The sequence below is a fragment of the Pinus tabuliformis genome, chromosome 2_2 (assembly GCF_031772625.1).
Source record: "Pinus tabuliformis cultivar Carrire ecotype Pingquan chromosome 2_2, CPIR1, whole genome shotgun sequence".
Classification (NCBI taxonomy): domain Eukaryota; kingdom Viridiplantae; phylum Streptophyta; class Pinopsida; order Pinales; family Pinaceae; genus Pinus; species Pinus tabuliformis.
The window spans coordinates 76,022,165-76,043,347 of record NC_142300.1 but is presented as its reverse complement, the minus strand read 5'-3'; the positions used below and the strand labels follow the sequence as shown (position 1 = coordinate 76,043,347).

The window sequence follows — 21,183 nt, the reverse complement described above, 5'->3', positions numbered from 1 at the left end:
TGAGCTGGCAGGCTTGGAAAACTCTCACTTTAGAGGCGTATACAAGGAACCTCCAATTGCCATCCTGGCCAAAGTCATGTGCATTGTACAGTCTTTCCCCAGATTCGTGGATCAGGAGGCAGAGCAAGACCTGACAAAGGAGGTAACCCTTGGAGAGTTGGAAGCAACTCTCAAATGGCTAAAAAAGGACAAGAGTCCCGGACCCGATGGTTGGACAGTCAAATTCTACACTTCTTTCTTCGACATTCTAGGGCTGGACCTCTTAAGATTGATAGAAGAATGTCGTTCAAGGGGAAGGATGTGGGAAAGCTTCAATTCCACGTTCATTGCTCTTATCCCCAAATTTGATAACCCCTCGACCTATGATGACTTCATGCCTATCTCCTTATGCAACTGCATATACAAGATTATTGAAAAAATCATCACCAACCGCCTTAAGCCTGTCCTGTCTTCGCATATTTCCCCTGAACAGTTTGCCTTTTTACAGAACAGACAAATCCACGAGGCCGTTGGCATGGCTCAGGAACTCCTTCACTCTGTTTAGACCAAAATTCTCAAAGGAATGATTTTGAAAATTGACCTTTCCAAAGCTTTTGACAGAGTCAACTGGCTCTACATTCACATCTTGTTAACCCATCTAGGGTTCCCCTTCACCTTCATCAAGTGGATCATGTGGTGCATTACAGATGTATCTTTTAGTGTGATGATTAATGGCTCTACCTCCCCTTTCTTTCATGCAGAAAGAGCACTGAGGCAAGGATGCCCTCTTTCTCCTCTACTCTTTTTACTTATTATGGAGGGCCTCAGCAGAGTTATCGGAGATGATCACAAACAAGGGCGAATAAGGGGAATCAAAATCACTGAAGCTTGCATCCTCACCCATTTATTATTTGTGGATGATGTGCTTGTCTTCCTTAACGGAGGAATCGGTGACATCACTTCCTTCCACCGCTCTCTGGAAATTTTTTAAAAGCTACTGGTATGGTCTTAAACGAGGCAAAATCCACTATCATTGCTATAGGTTGCTCTCAACACGAGCTATACTTTGCTCTCCGGAGATTTGCATTTGCAGAAGTTACCCTCGAAGAAGGACTGAGGTATCTTGGGTACAGGCTAAAACCTCACGGATACAAAATTGCAGATTGGACGTGGCTCATTTCAAAAGTTGAGAGGAGACTTAATATATGGTATCACAAATACCTATCCAGAGCGGGGAGGCTGGTCCTCATTAAGGCTGTCCTGGAAGCAACCCCGGTTTATTGGATGACGCTAGCATGGATACCTCGAGGCATTCTGGCTCAACTACAAAACATATGCTGCCGGTTCTTGTGGAAAGGGAAACAGATAGGGATAATTTTTGCTTGGACAAGCTGGGAGTCTTTAGCTCTACCGAAGGGTTGGCGAAGCTGGGGTATCAAGTGGCTGGATATTTTCTCAAAGGCATTGGCAGCAAAGTTAGGATGGAAATTACTTAACAACCATAGTCTTTGGACGAAGGTGGATGTATCCAAGTATATATCCCCCTCTAATGCGTATGATTGGATCAGGCAAGATCACAGGAACAATGCCAACATCTCCATTATTTGGAAGGCAGTCATCAGCACCAAGGAACTTCTTCGAAATGGTCTGACATGGAGGATCTGGTCTGGATCACAGGTGCAGATAGGCTTAGACCCCTGGGTGGGGTGCGGCAATGCTCACTGGCTATCTGAGGGGCTGAGAGCCCACCTTCTGGACCAAGGCATATCGAATATCAGCCATATTGTTGATGAGGTACACTCCTCTCTGTTTCAGCAGGCCTGGAAAATAGTACATGATCTAAATATACTGCACTGCTGGCAACAGGAGTGGAGGGATTTCACAAAAGCTTTTACTGAGGCCCATATAAGAATAACTAAGGGAGATGATGAGCTTATTTGGGCATTTTGCTAAACACGGAGTATACTCCCCCAAGATAGGCTACCAGGTGTTGATGGAGCATCACAAGCCACCATCCTTGGAGCAATGGTGGAAGCATTTGTGGAAGCTGAAGGCGGCCCCTCGATCGAAATTACTTATGTGGTCCATCCTCCGGAACAAGGTCCCGACTGGAGCCAACCTGATGAAAAGATCCTTCTCAGGCCCGTTCTGGTGTTACTTTTGCAAGAGTGGTAGTAAAGACACGGACCATCTCTTCCTCCATTGCCCCTGCACTCAAGATCTTTGGAACGACCTCCTCAGTTCTCTCTCCTCCTCTCAAAGATGGCAGGGCACAAATTTCGCAGACTCATGGAACTGTTGGTGGCAATCTGCTTCTGATAAAGAGAAGAATATCCCTCTCCTCATATGTTGGGCCATCTGGATTGCCATAAATCAATCTATCTTCCAGCAAAAAGACCCTCACTGGCCCTCCATTTCTTCCAGAATCCTAGCTAAGTACAGCTCCATACCCGATGAGGGCACCCAGCCGGTCCATAGGAACATAACACCGGAAGCCATCAATACAACCCAGCCATGGGCTTATTTCAATGGGTTAGCCAAGGAGACAGACTATGGAGGGGGTGCAATCCTCCATCTATCTGAATCCCACACCTTCAGAATACAAATGGGGCTGGGCAGGGGGACCAACAACTATGTTGAACTCCTCGCAGCCAAAAACCTCATACATTATGCATTGATCAAACACTGTTTACATTTACAACTATCTGGTGACTCTCAATTAATATGCAACTGGATTAACAAAAAATCTCAATGCAATGCATGCTCTCTAAAACATATTCTGGATGAAACTCATAGACTCAAATCAAATTTTGACTCCTCCTCTTGCCGCCACATCTATAGGGAACGCAACACAGTTGTTGACCACCTATCCAAGGAAGCAGCGCACAGGGACGATGCTTCTTGGTTGATTCAGGAGGAACGAGACGACAACTCTTACCAGTACTATCACAGGCCATTTATAGAACCTGGAGCATAAACAGTTTTTCTTTTTGGATTCGACTCTTAACTAAATGATCATATGTCATTATTCATACAATTCTTATGTTTTATTTCAGTAATAGTCTCTCTGAAGAGTACTACAGCATTCTCAAATGCTAAATTTTTGAACAACTCCACCTTTGTGGGATAACAGTTTCTAATTTTAAATTGTCAAGTACAACTTATCATATGAATATGCTCTGCATCTACAAAATGCAATTTCTTATTAATAAAAAATTACAACTTTTTCCACGGAAAAAAATTACTTCAAAATATTAAAATATAACTCTGATTATCTTAAAATACTAAAAAAAAATATCTTTTCTTTTTATATTTTAACAGATAGACGACATATCATTATCATTTGAATCATCGAAACCGATAGAACGCTTTAACAAAGTCGGATTTCCGAAGAAATTATTTTTAAAGACTAATAGATTTGAGAAGATGCAATTATTTATATAATTTAAATTCACTATGTTTAATTTTTTTCCCTATAATTATATATGTGTAACATCGATTAATTTTTAAACAAATTTTATTATGAATGATAAAAATATATGGTTACCCAATTTTATTTATAAAGATGTATAATTTTATATATTAATATAAAGTTTTGTATATTTATATCATTTTTGTGTAATGAAATCACAAGGACGGAACGTTTTAGAATAAGAAAAATATTTCTCTCACATGAAATAAAAAATATATATATATATATCGAAAGTCTACATCCGTAAGTTGAGAAAAGTACACTCGATATTATCCAAGTTTCATGGAGCAATTGCAAACTTTAATTTCTTAGATTTTTTAAATAAAATGTTGTTTTAAAAAGTTAGGAGTTTAAAATTGAATGGAATTTAAATTTTTTAGATTATAAAATCGAAATATAGATAATAATAATTTATTTTATTAATTTTTTAAGTAATTAATTAATTTATTAAGGAAAATTGGTTTTTTAATTAATTAAAAAATTAATAATAAGTGAAGATGAAGAGAAAATTCAAAATTAATTAAAGTTATAATATTAAGTTAATTTTTCATAATAGGAAAACATGAAATTGGAACATAAATATTTTAAGTATTTTTATCGTAGAGTAAAGGTAAAAGGTAAAAGTATTATCTTGAATTTTTCACCCAAAGAGAATTTGTTGTACAATTAATGTTGGATATCTTTAAAGATTTAGGAGTTTTCAAAAAAGGAGAGATTAACAAGATGCTCAAGTATTAAAAAATGTTACTATAATGTTAATCTTAGGGTTTATGATATTAATTCAAGGGTTTATAATGCTCAAGCATGGTCCAACGTCACATTGTAACAAGGATTGTCTCAATATGGTAATCAACCATGGGAAATCATGTTTATTTTAGGGTTTATATACCTAGGGTTTATAATTTTTATCCTTTGGGTTTATTATTCCCTTGGGTTTATTAATCCAAAGGTTCATATTCCTAGGGTTTAATATTATTCACTTAAGTTTATAGTATATTATGTTTTTAGTATTAATCCCTAGGGTTTATTATTCCCTTTGGTTTATAATATCAATCATGGTCGACCATGTTTTATAAATTCAATCATGGTCAACTATCGTCAACCATATTTTATAAAATCAATCATGGTCAATCATGTTCCAACGTCACATTGTGACAAAGATTGTCTCAATATGAAAATCAATGATTGTCTCAACCATGGTCCAATGTCGCATTATGACAAATATTGTCTCAATATGATAATCATGGTCAACCATGGTCAATCATGGTCAACCTTGGTCAACCATGTTCTCTTAGGGTTTATATGCCTTGGGTTTATAATATTAGGGTTTAATATTAGTCCCTTGGGTTCAAAATCCCTTGGGGTTTTAGTATTAATCCCTTGGGTTTGTTATTCCCTTCGGTTTATAATATCAATCATGGTAAACCATGGCCAATCCTAGCCAATCATGTTCAACCATGGTCGATCATAGCCAACCATAGTCAACCATGGTTAACCATGGTCGAATGTCGCAATGTGACAATAGTTCAATATGAAAATCAACCACGGTCCAACGTTGCATGGTGACAAAGAATTTCTCGATATGAAAATAAATCATGGTCAAGCATGGCCAACCATGGTCTAACGTTGCATCTTGACAAGGATTGTCTCAATATGGAAATCAACCATCGTCGAACATTGTCAACCATGTTTATTTTAGGGTTTATAATATTTATCTTAGGGTTTATATACCTCTGGCTTATAATTTTTATCCCTTAGGTTATTATTCCCTTGGATTTATAATATCAATCACTTGGGTTTATTAATCTAAGGGTTCATATTCCTAGGGTTTAATATTATTCCCTTAAGTTTATAATCCCTTGGGTTTTTTAGTATTATTCCTAGGGTTTATTATTCCCTTGGGTTTATAATATTGATCATGGCCAACCATAGTTAACCATGTTTTATAAATATAATCATGGTCAACCATATTTTATAAAATCAATGTGGTCAACCATAGTTAATCATGGTGAGCCATGGTCCAACGTCGCATTGTGACAAAGATTGTCTCAATATGAAAATCAATCATTGTCTCAACCTTGGTCCCATGTCACATTATGATAAATATTGTCTCAATATGATAATCATGGTCAACAATGATTAACCATAGTCAAACATGGTCAACCTTGGTCAAACATGCTCAACCTTGATCAACCATGTTCTACCATGTTTAAAAAAATTAAACATGGTCAACCATGGTCCAATGTCGCATTGTGACAAAGATTGCCTTGATATGAAAATCAACCACAGTTAGGCATGGTCAACCATGGTCCAACATTGCGTTGTGACAATGATTGTCTCAGTATGAAAATCGACCATGGTCAACCATGTTTATTTTAGTGTTTATAATCTTTATCTTAGGGTTTCTGTACCTTGGGTTTATAATATTAGACCCTTGGGTTTAATATTATTCCCTTGGGTTTCTAATATCAATCCCTTGGGTTTATTATTACCTTGGGTTTATAATATCAATCATGGCCAACCATGGTCAAATGTCGCATTGTAACAATGATTGTCTAAATATGAAAATTAACCATAGTCAACCATGGCCCAACATAGCATTGTGACAAAGATTGTCTTAATATGAAAATCAACCATGGTCCAACGTTTCATTATGACAAATATTGTCTCAATATGGAAATCAACCATGGTTAAGCAACACCAACCATGTTTATTTTAGGTTTTAGAATATTTATCTTAGGGTTTATATACCTTGGGTTTATTAATCTAAGGGTTCATATTCCTAGGTTTCATATTATTCCCTTAGGTTTATTGTTGGTGCCTTGTTTTTCCCGAATTTTACACTTATCACCTCTATTTTTGCCCATTTTTGTCAAAGAAAGTACTCCTTCACCTACCTCTCCATCACCATCACTATCCTAAACCTGCCAAGACCCTAACATGAGGTAAAATCATTTCATTAGTGTCATTTTGTTATTTTTGGTTAGGTTTGAGTAAGTTTGAGTTATATTCCTACTGAGATAACTAATCATTATGGGTTAAGTGTGAAGATTTGCACCAGTATGGACAAGTTAGCTAAATATGGAGGTAGTGCTTGTCAACAACCTTGTTTTGTTATTTCTGTACTCAACAGCCTAGTCCAGGATCTGTACTCAACACCATGGAGGCTTAGTAGACTTCATGCTTCTAGAGGCTTGGACACCACAACTGGAGATTCTGATTGAGCCCGAGTTCGATGTTTTCCACAATGAATATCTTCTACATCCTCATCGAAACAGGTCCATGCCAATATTGGGATTTGTTAGAATCTGTTGTGCCAAGGAGAGGAAGGTCATTTCAGCAATCGAATCTAAAAGTCTAATTTAGTCAATTCGTTAAGGTTGCCATGTATGGTTTATTGTTGTTCTAAACGTGAATTGATGCCTATTAGTGTTGTAATAAATTAGTTGTTGAGAAGGTTGTTATTACAAACTATTGAGTTACCAAGTATTGTTCAGACATTATTATTCATAATCGAAGACTCTGTTATGGCTATGCGTTGAGCTTGAATCATTTCAAGTATTGGTTTACTATGAATTTTTTAATGTTTTAAGCTTTTCTTTCCTGTAAGTAGTCTAAGCTTACCCAGGTGTGGCAAGGCCCACCACCATCTGGGAATAGGCTTCATTGTTAGTCTATAGGAGTATCATTATGTGTTAATTCATTTCAGTTTTTTTTTATCCAATTATGGTGTGAGTACGTTGAAGTTTCTTGTACAGTTTCATGAGGAATTTCATTAATTTTGGATTGATCTTAAGTTTTATAACCTTGCGTTCATTGATAGACACTTCAATTAGGAATTCTAAGTGCGTAGATCCTTATGTCTCATAGAGACTGTCCGTAGATCCTTAACATGGAGTTATGTTATCTTCTTCATAAATGTTGAGTTGTGTTTCGATATTAAACCATGCGATGTTATGTCATTTAAAAGCACATTCATTTATATTAGTGATCGGAATACCTGTGATAAGTAAATCAAATGCATTTTTGGAATTACTTAACGTGATCTCTGTGTGTTTAAATCGATGTGTCCATCTCTTTAACGTGGTTTATGATAAACGATAAATCGTGTGGATTTCTCGGTGTATAATAGAGAGTTTGATTTATGGTATGCGTTTGAATTTTGTTTTCAAATGAATCTCAATTAGTCACGATAAGAATTGCATTGTCTATTTCCACCATTGAGTTGTTTGATTTCTTTCGGATATTTTGATTCAGTTTTCATAGTATGATTTATCATAAAGCATTTCTTTACGGAGCATTGACTGGAGTAGTTAAATTATCATAGGATAATTTAATTTCATTCTCGTATAATAGATTAAATATTGATTTCCATTTTCTTTAATGTAGAATATAGGTTGATTTCAAGCATCGAGTTGAGTGACTTATGTTTCCAATGTGATTCGATCTTTTACATTGCTTTGAGTTATTTGAATATAGTCATAGACTAGGTTTTCATTTTAATGCAGTAGCTCAGGAATTGGTGGCACCAAACTTAGATACTTCTATCGAGATTCCATTCATGTAGCATTAGTTTCTATAGTCATTTAAAGTACAGTTTAGAAAGTGTTTCATTTCCAAATAAAGGTAGTTTGATCTGAGTAGATTAAAGATGGCAGAATAGGATTTGATTTTAAAATTATAGTCTAGTTTCCTTGTCATGTTTTGTTACAAGTAAAATAGTTGTTTCATTTCTTTCAATAGATATAAGTTTGAATCCTCATTTAAGATTTGTATTTGGAGTGAATTTCATTTAGTTTCGGTTTCAGTAACTTTGTCCTTTGATTCTAGAGAGTTAGGATAAAGAGCAGAGTGGATTGAGTTAAGAAGAATTATTTCAGCTTGCTTACATTTTCTAAGAATGAGATGAGTGCTTAGTTGGTATTTTTTCTTTTCCATCATTATGTACTTAACGATCAAAGGAAAATCACATACTCTAAATTTAATCTTGAACCAAAGATGTAGTACAACTTGTGCTTATGAGTCCTGGTTGAAAATTAATAGTAAGAGATTTAATCACTAATTAAAACTCCCAACATTTTGGCGTCGTTATCGGGGAGTTGTATTTTGGTTCAAGTAAGATTATTATTACAGAGTTTCAAAGGTATTGCAAGCAGTCAGAGGGCAGAGAAAGTATGGTAAGACGTGAGTGAAGAGCCACGCATCCACTATTGTGGGGTTTCTCCAAAGTCTGATTGTCTTTTCTTATCTTTGAACTTTTATTTCCTTTTCTTTATGTGTAGAAGTAGAAGTAGACCTAGGGATAGTCAAGGCAGATTTATTGCTAGTTCAAAATTTCCTACAACTTTTGGTCCAGCAAACACACCAATCACTAATCCTACTAATCGATATGTAGGAATAAAGCAAGAAGAAGGAGGTGTTGACAGCAAAGTGGCTTTGGAAAGGGAGATCCTAAATCAAGACGAGGAAACAGTTGAACATATCATTTTTGGAAGTACGAAAGGAATTTTATTTGAAGATCTAGAATCGACTAATATCAACGACCACCCTTCAGTACCTCTTTTTGAACAGGTAACCATCAGCAGGCCTCTTCAAGAACTTATAGCAGACATGACTAACCAGGAAGGCGAGAACAAAAACAATGGAGAACGTTTGGGAGAAGGAGAAGGTCAACATTGTAGCATATTAGGACAAAACAATGAGGAACGTCAGGGGGAAGGAGAAGGCCCACATCACAACATATTCGGAGGAAACCATGAAGGGCCGAGGGGAGGACCGGAAGAAGAAGAGGAAGAAGAAACCACTTTTAGGTTTCCTATTCTAGATGTAACTGGGAATATCACTATGAAAAACACACCAATGGCATCTCTTCCACTCTTCTATGGTAATTCCTCCAAAGACCCAGATGCCTTCTTATTTGAATTTGACATTCTATGTAGGAGTTATAATTTATGAGGACGCACATAAGCTCAAGCTATTAACAGCCACCCTGAAAGATGTAACCCTTAGATGGTTTATGAGCCTAGGTGAACACACCATCTACTCTTGGGATGATATGAAGTCTATCTTTCTCAAGAAATACCAAGACTTCTGCAAAAGTAGGGATGTGAAAGATATTCTTAGGATGCAACAATTAGAAGACAAGACCCTAGAAGAATATATTGAACGTTTCTTTTATAATTTCCATAAATCTCGGGGAGGTGGGGGGGGGGGGGGCAGGCGGCCACATCTAAATGAGAAGACCATTAGGACTATCTTTTTAAAGGGACTAAGGGATGAATGTATCAAAACTTAAATCTTCTAAGTGGTGGGGATATTTATAAAAAGCCTTTTGCTAAATTGGCTTAACTATGTCACACTTACTCATGAAGTCAGACTAAAGTAGGCAAAAATCTTTGTGACAACTCCCGAGATTATGTGTCAAGAAATCATAAATTTGTACCTAATGTTGTCACTAGGGTGGAATTAGGAAATCTATTGGAAAATTTCAAAACAGATATCCTAAACACTATTGGTAACCAACTTGACACAATAAAACTTAAAAAGAAACAAGAAGATGAGAGGGCTGCCATGGCAATCTTTTGTCCTAAATGCAGAAACAAGCATGCTGAGAGAGAGTGTCCCATTAATGTTCTTGAGGTTTGTGGGATCTGTGCTTTAGAACATGCAACCAAGAAGTGTCCATCTCTTCCCGGTTTAAAGGCTATCTACAAGGGTAATGCCAAAACAAATGATTCCTCACAAACAAGCAAGAAACCCTCTTGGAGAAGCTCAAATCAAAATATGTTTCAAGATCCTAGCTCTCAAGCCTATGGTCAGAACCAACCTTGGAATTTCCAACCATCTTATCCTCCTTGGTTTAATCCTCAATCTCAAAACTCCTTGGAAGCAGTATTGGAGGGGAAATCCTTATGGAAACACTTTCCAACCCCAAAACCAATCCTATCCTCCATACTCAAACATGCCTAGTACGTCCTACAATCTGAACATTCAACCTTATCAATAGGGGTACAATCTAAATCATTATCAACAATCCTCCTTGCCTCTTCCTCCTTTCCACCAGCTATTACCTGCACCATCTAACACATCACCTTCGCAGGCACCACCATCATTGAACCCGCCTCATCCTGCTTTGTTGCCTGTGCAACCCATAGCTAATACCAACCATAATAAACAACCTCAACCTGTACAAAACTTAGAAGCACAACCTTTTCCTACTTATATGATCATTGTTTTCCCAATAAATGAGATTCAACTATGATCTAGGAAAATAGTCAATAAAGGAAAATCAGTTGTCATTATTCAGGAAGAGGCCCCTCAAGAACAAACTGAAAATCAAAAACAAAAAGAAGAACCAAATGAACCTCCTTACCTGAAAAGATTACTTGTTAAGAAGGAAGAGATTCTAATTGAATATGATTTATAATCAGAATTAAGGATTGCTTGTATTAAAATTCCACTACTACAAGCCATTAGAGACATTCCTATCTACACTAAAATATTTAAATACCTCTGTATTAAGAAACCGGGAAGGAAAGGACACAAGAATAAAAATGTAAAAGTCATGAGCGAAATCTCCAGGATGATCTCAGATTTACCGTTAAAATATAGTGACCCAGGAAATCCCATAGTGACTATTGAAATAAATGGAGTACTTCTACCAAACACCCTTGTAGACTTAGGAGCAGCAATTAATGCAATGAATTTTGAAACCATGACATACTTACAATTGCAAGGGATCAAACCTACACCTATTATTTTAGAATTGGAAGATAAATCCATTATCAAACCCATGGGAACCCTAGAAGACATAGTAGTCACCATTGCTTCCTGGCAATATCCCATCGATTTCATTGTCATTTCTCCTAAAAAACCAGGACACCCTGTAGTACTAGGACGCCCTTGGTTAGCTACTGCAGATGCGGTGATAGGGTGCTGAAGTGGAGAAATGGTCATTTCCAATGGATTATATAATAAAACCTTGTCAATTTTCCCCCCTGCTCAAACTGCTACTGAAGTACCATTATGGCTAGAGAGTCCTTACGGAGATGAGGATTGTATGTTTCCTTTGTTATCATTAGAACAATCTAGAGGACTCCAGGAACAATCAGAAGATCATATTTTGCAGCAATTTTTATCTGATTGTTCTTATATTGATTATCCTATTTCTTTTACTGGTTATCAACATGTTTTCAGTAATGATTTTTAGGAAGCTTTTCATCCAGCTATGTTTTCCTCATTCACAACAATAGAGGACAGAAATGAGCTCACTATTGAACCAGTTAAAATCAGCAAAGGAAAATTTTTGTACATTGGCAATGAACTAAATGAAGAACAGAGGCAACAATTGTTGAGCATGGTTCAAGAGAAATCTGCAGCTTTCGCCTGGGACTATTTGGACATGAAGGGAATACACCCAGATACATGCATCCACCACATTTACACCAATGAAGAAATGAGACCAATCTGGCAGCCATAGAGACACATGAACCCAGCCTTGAAAGAAATTGTAAAAGAGGAGTTGCAGAAGTTATTGGTTACAGATTTTATCTATCTTATTTCCGATAGCAGATGGGTGTAACCTTTGGTGGTGGTTCCGAAGAATAACGATAAGTGGCACATATGTATTGATTACAGGGAGTTAAACAAAGCTACCCTACGAGATTACTTTGCACTACCATTTATCGATAAAGTACTTGACACACTCTTTAGTAAGAAGTATTTTTATTTTCTAGACAAGTACAGTGGGTATAACCAGATTCAAATAGCCGAGGAAGACCAAGAGAAGACCACTTTCACTTGCCCTTGGGGTACCTATGCCTATTGAGTCCTCCCTTTTGGCCTTTGCAATGCCCCAACTACCTTTCAGCGAGCTGTCCTAGCCATCTTTTCTAACTTGATCCATGACTGTGTAGAAGTCTATATGGACAACTTCACCATATATGGAGATGATTTTTCCCAAGCTCTGGCAAATCTAGAAAAAGTATTGATTCGATGTCAAGAAGTCAACCTAGCCCTTAGTAGTAGCAAACACAAAATGATGCAAACTAAGGGGATAGTTTTGGGCCATCATGTTTCATTTGAAGGAATTAAAGTCGATCCAGCCAAGATTGAGGTAATCTCGCATATTTCCATTCCTAGTTCACAAAAAGAGGTAAGAAGTTTCCTAGGACATGCAGGTTACTATCGTTGATTTATTGAAAAATTTACAAGAATTGTAGCACCTTTATTTAAATTATTAACTAAGGACGTTGAATTTGTTTGGAATGATGATTGTCAACATGATTTTCAGGTATTAAAAGACAAGTTGTCCACCGCTCCAGTATTGAGGGGACCAAATTGGTCCTTGCCATTCCACATTTTCACCGATGCTTCAGATACCACACTTGGAGCAATTTTAGGACAAAGGGAAGATCACTTACCTTACGCTATTTATTTTGTTAGCAAGAATATTTCCCCTACTGAACTAAATTATACCATTACTGAAAAGGAATTTTTAGTAGTTGTTCATCCTATTAGCAAATTAGACATTACATAACCAGTTATGAGACTTTCGTCCATACCAATCATTCTGCCATTATATTCCTGATGAACAAACCTACCACTAATGGTAGGATCACTAGATGGCTGCTACTTTTGCAAGAATTTAATAACTATGATTAATAGGCTTGGGCGAGATAATTTGGCAGTTGACTTCTTGTCTCGAATGAATGTCATGTACGGAAATGTCCCCGATCTAGTACCAGATGATTTACTGGATGAGGAATTGTTTGCTATATCTACCATTACTCCCTAGTTTGCCGATGTTGCCGACTACCTGGTATCGGGTAAATTGCCTCAAAATCTGTCTACCAAGGAGAAACATAACATCATACAACGAAGTGTCAACTACTCCTGGTCAATGGGGAATTGTTCTACACTGGACCTGACTTGAACATGAGGAGATGTGTGCGAGAAAATGAGATATTTTATATGTTGAATGCCTGCCACAGTGAGCCTTGTGGGGGGCACTTTGCAGAAAAAAGGACCACGTACAAAGTCCTTCGTATCGGGTACTATTGGTCCTCTCTTTTCAAAGATGCTAAAATTTTTGTATCCAGTTGTGACGCTTGTCAAAGGATGGGCAGGCCAGTTCCTTCGGATGAGATTCCCCTTCAGACACAAATATCCATCGAACCTTTCGAGAAATGGGCATTAGATTTCATGGGACCTATCTCCCCCATGTCAAAGAAGAAGAAGTATATTTTAGTTTGCACTAACTATGTTATGAAGTGGGTGGAAGCCAAAGCTTTGTATGTTGCAGCCGAGAAACCAGTAGTGGAATTCCTTTTCGAAGACATCTTCACTAGATTTGGAGTACCACGGGAGATTATCACCGACCAAGGCACATAGTTCACATCAAAATTGGTCAAGGCTCTCACTGAACAATATTGAATTAAACGTTAGAAGTCTACTCCTTACCACCCCCAAGAAAAAGAGCAGGTGGAGTCCAAAAACAAATTTTTAGAATCCATCTTAACCAAGACCATTCAGTTGCATCACAGAGATTAGACTGACAAGTTGTTGGAGGCATTATGGGCTTACCGCATCACTTGGAGGAATGTGATAGGGCACACCCCGTATGAGTCAGTTTATGGTAAACAGGTGTTGCTACCTATCGAGTTCCAAGTGAAAACATTTTGGAGTGCCACTCAACTAGGGATGAATCTTAAGGAAGCCCAAGAAAAAAGGTTAATGAAGTTGAATGAGCTGGACGAAATTATACAAGATTTCCATCGAACTATGTTGGTGCAAGATCAAAGAGCTCGTTGGCATGATAAGTTTATTAAGAAGAATATTTTCCGTCTGGGAGATTGGGCCCTGCTTTATGACAGTAATTTCAAACACTTTAAAGGAAAATTCTCCACTCGGTGGTTAGGTGCCTATGAGGTGGATGAGGTTTTCGACAACGGTCTAGTTCACATTAAAAATATTGATGGAAGTTAGGCCTCATTTGTTGTAAATGGCCACCATCTCAAGATTTATCATGAACCGCTCTCCCAACACCAATTTTTGTAGGAGATAAGAAGAGATCCAGAGATGGAGCTTGTTCATGAAAATGACCAGCCTCTTGCTGGTTCGTCTAGTTGATTTCTTATATATATATATATATATATATATATATCTATATATATATATATATATATATATATATATATATATATATATATAGTACACTCAGTGGGTTGTCATTTTTATATATCGTTAGATGTTTCTCCCCACAACCCATGTAGAATAAAGGAGAAATATGTCTTGGGTAGGTTTATTCCTTTAACCAGACTTGAAAAATTAATATGGAAAAGGAGCCTTTTAGAGTCTTCTTTGGATGTTTTCAGACTCTCAAAAATTGAAACTCCCGAGCAGTAATTGATCCAGGCTCGTAAAATGACATGGGACGGTGGTAGCACTAGGAATTCCTTAAGTACATATTTATTATTTTCTATCCTTACGGAAATATTTAAGGACAAGAAGCCCCTTGGAGTCTTCTTTGGGTGGTTCAGACTCTCTAAATATGACAACCTTGAGTAATGGCTACTTTAGGCTCATTAAAATAATAGAGTAGCGATAATTAGGGATTTGTTGGGCATAGAATTATTATTTTCCTGGCTCAACAGAATACTTACGAAAAAGAAACCCCCCTAGAGCTTTCTTTCTAGTCATTTCAAGCTCTCTAAATAAGAAATGCCTCAAGAAGTCATCATCCGAGGCCTAGTTAAAAATCCATGGGGTAATAAACAAGTTTTACTTATCTTCTAAAGAGAAATAATCGGCACATTACATGGCAATTAGTAAAGGAATTTCTAAATTTTGTATTCCACACTCTATATCTAGCAGTTTCTGTACTATGCTGTGTAAAAATTGCAAGTCTACTATTACAGATGTATTTTGGAAACATCATTTTTGGAAGCATGATTGGTATTATGGTTCATTTGTATGAGGATTGCCTCACAACCAGTGTTCATTTCTACTATCAGCCAAGGATGGTTATCTCCACAACTTAGTAATCTACATGACACTATGCAAAGAAACTTTTACAGGTTATGTAATCCACTTCTATACTTAACCTTGTAAAAATTAAAGTTTCTATCATTAAAATTTTATTTCCAGAACAACAGTCGTAGAGCACATTTGCAGCTTCAGCACCATCCCTATTAGCATTACTTTTCTACTCAGTACCTTGTCGCCACTTCAAAGTTGGGTGATATCCACAAAATTATTATCCTGTATCATTATAAGTGGCTCAGGTATGTACTTAAAATTGCTTGAATTTGATCATTAATAGTCAAGATGTACGCTATATGTGATGCACCTCTAGCTATCCCTTATATTAAATTATGCTCATAATTCCATCTTATAATCCTATAACTCTTCCATTTCCTAATCCTATATTTCCTTCCTATATTCCTTCCACCCTCCATAATTATGTTGAAAATGCAACAAGATGATGGAGCTTAGTGGAAAGGAGTCGCCTTCACTAAGTGGGCCCGCAGGCTATTTTTGGCGCAAAGTCTATTTTTAGACATATGGATCATGGGATATAAGTTGCAAGATGCTATTTGTGGATGATTGGTCATGTTGGTAAAAATAGATGGACTTCTATTTTTAGACATATGGGCGGAGTCTATTTTTTGACTGCCAGGCTAAAAATAGAACAGTCAAATATTATTAGCTCTTAATAATATTTGGACTATAAACATTATCTTATCCTCTTGGAGCACTTCAGTTCGAGCTACGGATGTGGCACATGCAACTGCCAGAAGGAAATAAGCTTTTCTTATGGGTTAGTTGAGCTATTGCATGATGGACTTCAGTTAGAACTCAAGTGATTGAGTTTGGTGGAGTTGATTGAGGAGTTGATGGAGTTGTGTTCAGTTTGACTTAGTTGAACTAGTTGTATTTAGTCTAACTGCCAAATACACTAGTGATGAGTGATGTGAATTAATTATTAATTAATTCACTAATTATTAACTCATAAATCAACTAAAGAATAGATCAGTTAACTCAGTGCATGGACAGTTCAGTGGAGACAGGTGTTAGAGGTGGAGACTACTCTCAATTGTGACTATAGTTTTGCATGAGATTTGCACAATCATTGATTGAGATTGCCAATGAGGATTGCGCAGTACAAACCAAGGGAATTCGAACTTGGATCATTCCTATTCTCACATTGGATTGCACAGTAGAGGTAGGTAGACAGTGGAGGTGATTACCTGTGACTTGATTCAGATTTGAGCTAGTTTGTGTGTAGCAGGTGGAGATAGTACTGAGTACTTGTGAGGAGTATTGTACTATGTATTGTTACATGTTCTCTATCATTATAATATACATATAGTTGGGGGTTTTCAGTTGTATGCTTTCCCCAGTACATACTGTGTTGATATGTGTGATTGATGTTTCAATGTGCGCATGCGATTGTTTCTTAATTCTGAAAAATTGATGATCAACGTAGAGGAGGTTACGTATTATGCATGCATTCCGCAAATAGTGTATAATCGGGATAATATCTATGAATAAGTGTTATAATATTCAAAATTTCTACATGGTATCATAGCAGAGTTGGTCATCAGATCTATTATTCAGAAAGTGATTACATTTTATTTCTTCAGGCAGAGTCTGTAATCGGGCCAGGTAGCTTCTGGATTCATCCTTCTTTTGGAAGGTGAGATATCCGGTAAAAGCCCATACAGTCAATCTCTGTACGAGAAATACTTTGTTCTCACGAATTTTAGATCAGAAGCGGTTGAGTTTTGAGCTGGTGGAATTTGAATTTGCAGCAGTGTTTTCTTGGTGTCGAAGTTGAAATGTCTTTCAACGAATTGCGATTGGAGTATGCCCTTGAAGGCAACTCGAATTATATTGCATGGAAGGACAGGATGGAGGCGGTGTTAGATGACAATGGGTTGAAGGAGTTCATAGAGGCTGAGGTCCCAAAGCCTACTGATGCTGCTCACGTTGAGGCTTGGCAAAAGAAGACAGCAAAGTGTCGAAGGATTCTGTTGGAGGGCGTGAAGGATCACATTGTATCCAGCCTACATGGAAAGGCTTCTCCATACTTGATGTGGAAAGCGTTGACAGATTTATTCCAAAGCAAGAGCGACCAGAGGAAGTTGGCGCTCAAGGATAAACTCAGAAACATTAAGTGTGAGAATGGAGACAGTATGCCCAAGTATCTCACGAAGTTCACCCAATGTTGGGATGAGCTGGGAAGTGTGGGGCTGAATGTCGATGATGAGGACTTGGTGAGCTTGGCTCTCCTTGGTCTTCCGAAGAGTTGGCATTCCTATCAGAACTTTGTCAATGGTCGGGAGAAATTGCCAGGATGGGAGAGACTTTGGTCAGATCTTGTGCAAGAGGAGATCAGGCGGAATACCAGGGATGGATCTTCATCAAAGGCATCTGATGAAGAAAATTGCGCTTTGGCTGCCAAAGCAAAGAAGGGGAAGGAGAAGGTTTCTCTTTCTAAATCCAGTTCTTCCAATTATGGGAAGAAGGTTGACAAATCGAAAGTGCGATGCTTTCGTTGTCATGAGGTCCATTATGCTGCAAATTGTCCACGGAGGAAATCCAAGAAGGGATCCGGGGAAGGATCTGAAGGTGAGGCACTTGCTTCACAGTTTGAGTTGGATTTCACACTCTTTGCATGCATGGTTTCATCCATGGTGGGAAGTGGTTGGTTTCTTGACAATGGAGCTTCTTTCCACATGACCGGTGACAAGAGTTTGTTCAGTACTTTGGAGGAGAATGATCTCCAGATACTCATAGCGATGGGTAATGATGAGAATTATAGTGTCGGGTGTAGGCACGGTTATTTTTCAAAGGGAGCATGGAGCTCGCCTTACCTTGACCGATGTCAAGTATATACCAGGACTGAAGAGAAACTTGGTGTCGATCGCGACGCTGGAAGACAGAGGCTATGATGTAGTCTTCAGTAAGGGAAAGGTTTTCCTTAGACACATCATCACTAGACAGGTGAAGCAGATTGGTTCACGGGTCAAGAACTTGTATGCTCTTGAGGTTCAAGATGCATGCAAAGCCTTGAGTAGCGAGGCAACTGATGGAGACTTGGTGGTTGAGAGGGAGTGTATATTACCTCTCAACATGCAAAGCCAGAAGAAGTCTCAGACAATTGTGGAGGAGCCACGATTGGTGCAGCAGCTTTAGGAGGTTGTGGAGCAGCCACAACAAGGGAAGCTGAGAGGAGATAGAGTAGAGACATCTACTCATGCAGAGACCTCCAGTAGGGGGAAACTTCGATCCAGGTGGGCTGAGGGATCGCATGCAGCCATACCTCCAGGTAGGAGGTTGGGTGATGTGGATTGATCGTCCCAAGGAGGAGGGGCGGGTTCCTTGAGGTACCCAACATCTTGGATGAGACCTTGCTACGGAAGCCCCGATGTGGAGTAGCAGGAATTGACTGATTGCATAGAGACAGATGTGGATGGAGCGGCAGAGAGAGTGACAGTGCAGGGAATCCCAGGGCAGTGCATATCTAGTAGGTTGCAGCAATGCGAGAGGCACACGTGTTTTGCATAGTGCTAGGTGGCACAGAGAGGTGTGAAATGGTGCGAGATGCATGGAGATGTTGCAGTAGCGCAGATGTCAGAGAGGGAGCACTTGTTAACAGCAGGTAGAACTTCAGCATCAGAGTATGTTCCTAGCCCAACAGAGTGGTCAGTTGGGAGTGTTTTTGTTCCAAGTGTTGTTGGAGCAAGTGGACCGGGCAAATGTGTTGCATGCAAAACATTCCAGAGTTGCAGGATAAGGGTTGCAGATAATTCATATCTTGTTGAGAGGGTGTGTTGAAAATGCAACAAGATGATGGAGCTTAGTGGAAAGGAGTCACCTTCATTAAGTGGGCCTGCAGGCTATTTTTGGCGCAAAGTCTATTTTTAGACTATGTCTATTTTTAGACATATGGATCATGGTCTATGAGTTGCAGGATGCTATTTGTGGATGATTGGTCATGTTGGTAAAAATAGATGGACTTCTATTTTTAGACATATGGGCGGAGTCTATTTTTAGACTGCCAGGCTAAAAATAGAACAGTCGAATATTATTAGCTCTTAATAATATTTGGACTATAAACATTATCTTATCCTCTTGGAGCACTTCAGTTCGAGCTACGGATGTGGCACATGCAACTACCAGAAGGAAATACACTTTTCTTATGGGTTAGTTGAGCTATTGCATGATGGACTTCAGTTAGAACTCAAGTGATTGAGTTTGGTGGAGTTGATTGAGGAGTTGATGGAGTTGTGTTCAGTGTGACTTAGTTGAACTAGTTCTATTTAGTCTAACTTCCAAATACACTAGTGATGAGTAATTTGAATTAATTATTAATTAATTCACTAATTATTAACTCATAAATCAACTAAAGAATACATCGGTTAACTCAGTGCATGGACAGTTCAGTGGAGACAGGTGTTAGAGGTGGAGACTACTATCAGTTGTGACTATAGTTGTGCATGAGATTTTCACAATCATTGATTGAGATTGCCAATGAGGATTGCGCAGTAAAAACCAAGGGAATTTGAACTCGGATCGTTCCTATTCTCACATTGGATTGCACAGTAGAGGCAGGCAGACAGCAGAGGAGATTTGAACCTGTGACTTGATTCAGATCTGAGCTAGTTTGTGTGTAGCAGGTGGAGATATTATTGAGTACTTGTGAGGAGTATTGTACTATGTATTGTTACATGTTCTCTATCATTATAATATACCGATAGTTGGGGGTTTTCAGTTGTATTCTTTCCCCAGTACATACTTTGTTGATATGTGTGATTGATGTTTCAATGTGCGCATGCGATTGTTTCTTAATTCTGCAAAATTGATGATCAACGTAGAGGAGGTTATGTATTATGCATGCATTTCGAAAATAGTGTATAATCAGGATAATCTCTGTGAATAAGTGTTATATTATTCAAAATTTCTACAAATTATACACTCCTTCGTCCTCTCCTTAGTACCACCTCACGATATCTCTGAGTAATCATGATCGTTCATGCTAACTCTCATTCGGCCTTAAAATTACCATTCCACATCGGTTGCATATGGGTTGTTTTTATCATTGCGCCTCAAGTCTCATGCTTCCTTTAATCGTAATGATTGACTCTATGTTTTCATTCAGCCAAGTTTTGAAGTATTGGGAACAACTTAAACCAAGACTACAAAGTTATTGAATAACAGAGAGGAAAAATTTCATCTTAATCTTGCAAGGGTGCCTTTGTAATTGAATTGGGGTGCCAATCGACATGGGAGACAATATCATGAGCCCACATTTGGCCAGTTTGTGCACATTCTAGAATACCAATAGTGCAAAGGAATTGTGGAGGAGAGAAGATGGACGAAATTTCTACAAAAATTCCAGGGCTATAATGATAAGGTCGCTCTATCGTTTGCTCAAAATTTTGATGGGGAACGCCTTAAGGTTGGGGATTTGAGTTTCAGAGTTATTGAAGAATCACTGAGCAGAGTGATAGGGTTGCCCACGGAGGGCGAACCATTCTTCAAAGGTGGGCAGTTAAATATCCCAAATTGCACTATGTTTTTGAAGCTAGTTTACCGATCACTCAGTTGGGAAAGGGGTGTATTACGGAGCTGTATAGAAGAACAGTGGCACCCTCTGATCACGATGTTGCAGTGCTTCCTTACCTGTGAAGGAAGGTATGCAGTTGTTTTTCTTTACCATATTC

At 38.1% G+C, this 21,183-nt stretch overlaps 1 protein-coding gene across 1 annotated transcript; it reads left to right on the top strand.

Annotated features, from left to right (window-relative positions):
- The first annotated feature begins 1,972 nt into the window (after nucleotides 1-1,972).
- Nucleotides 1,973-2,956, top strand: LOC149191517 (uncharacterized). Its single transcript, XM_089406669.1, has one exon. The coding sequence runs from the start codon at nucleotides 1,973-1,975 to the stop codon at nucleotides 2,954-2,956; it is 984 nt and encodes a 327-aa protein (XP_089262795.1).
- Nucleotides 2,957-21,183: the final 18,227 nt, after the last annotated feature.

Excerpts from the sequence above, each read along its gene's own strand:
- LOC149191517 (XM_089406669.1), top strand. The coding sequence starts at position 1,973 with ATGGAGCATCACAAGCCACCATCCTTGGAGCAATGGTGGAAGCATTTG.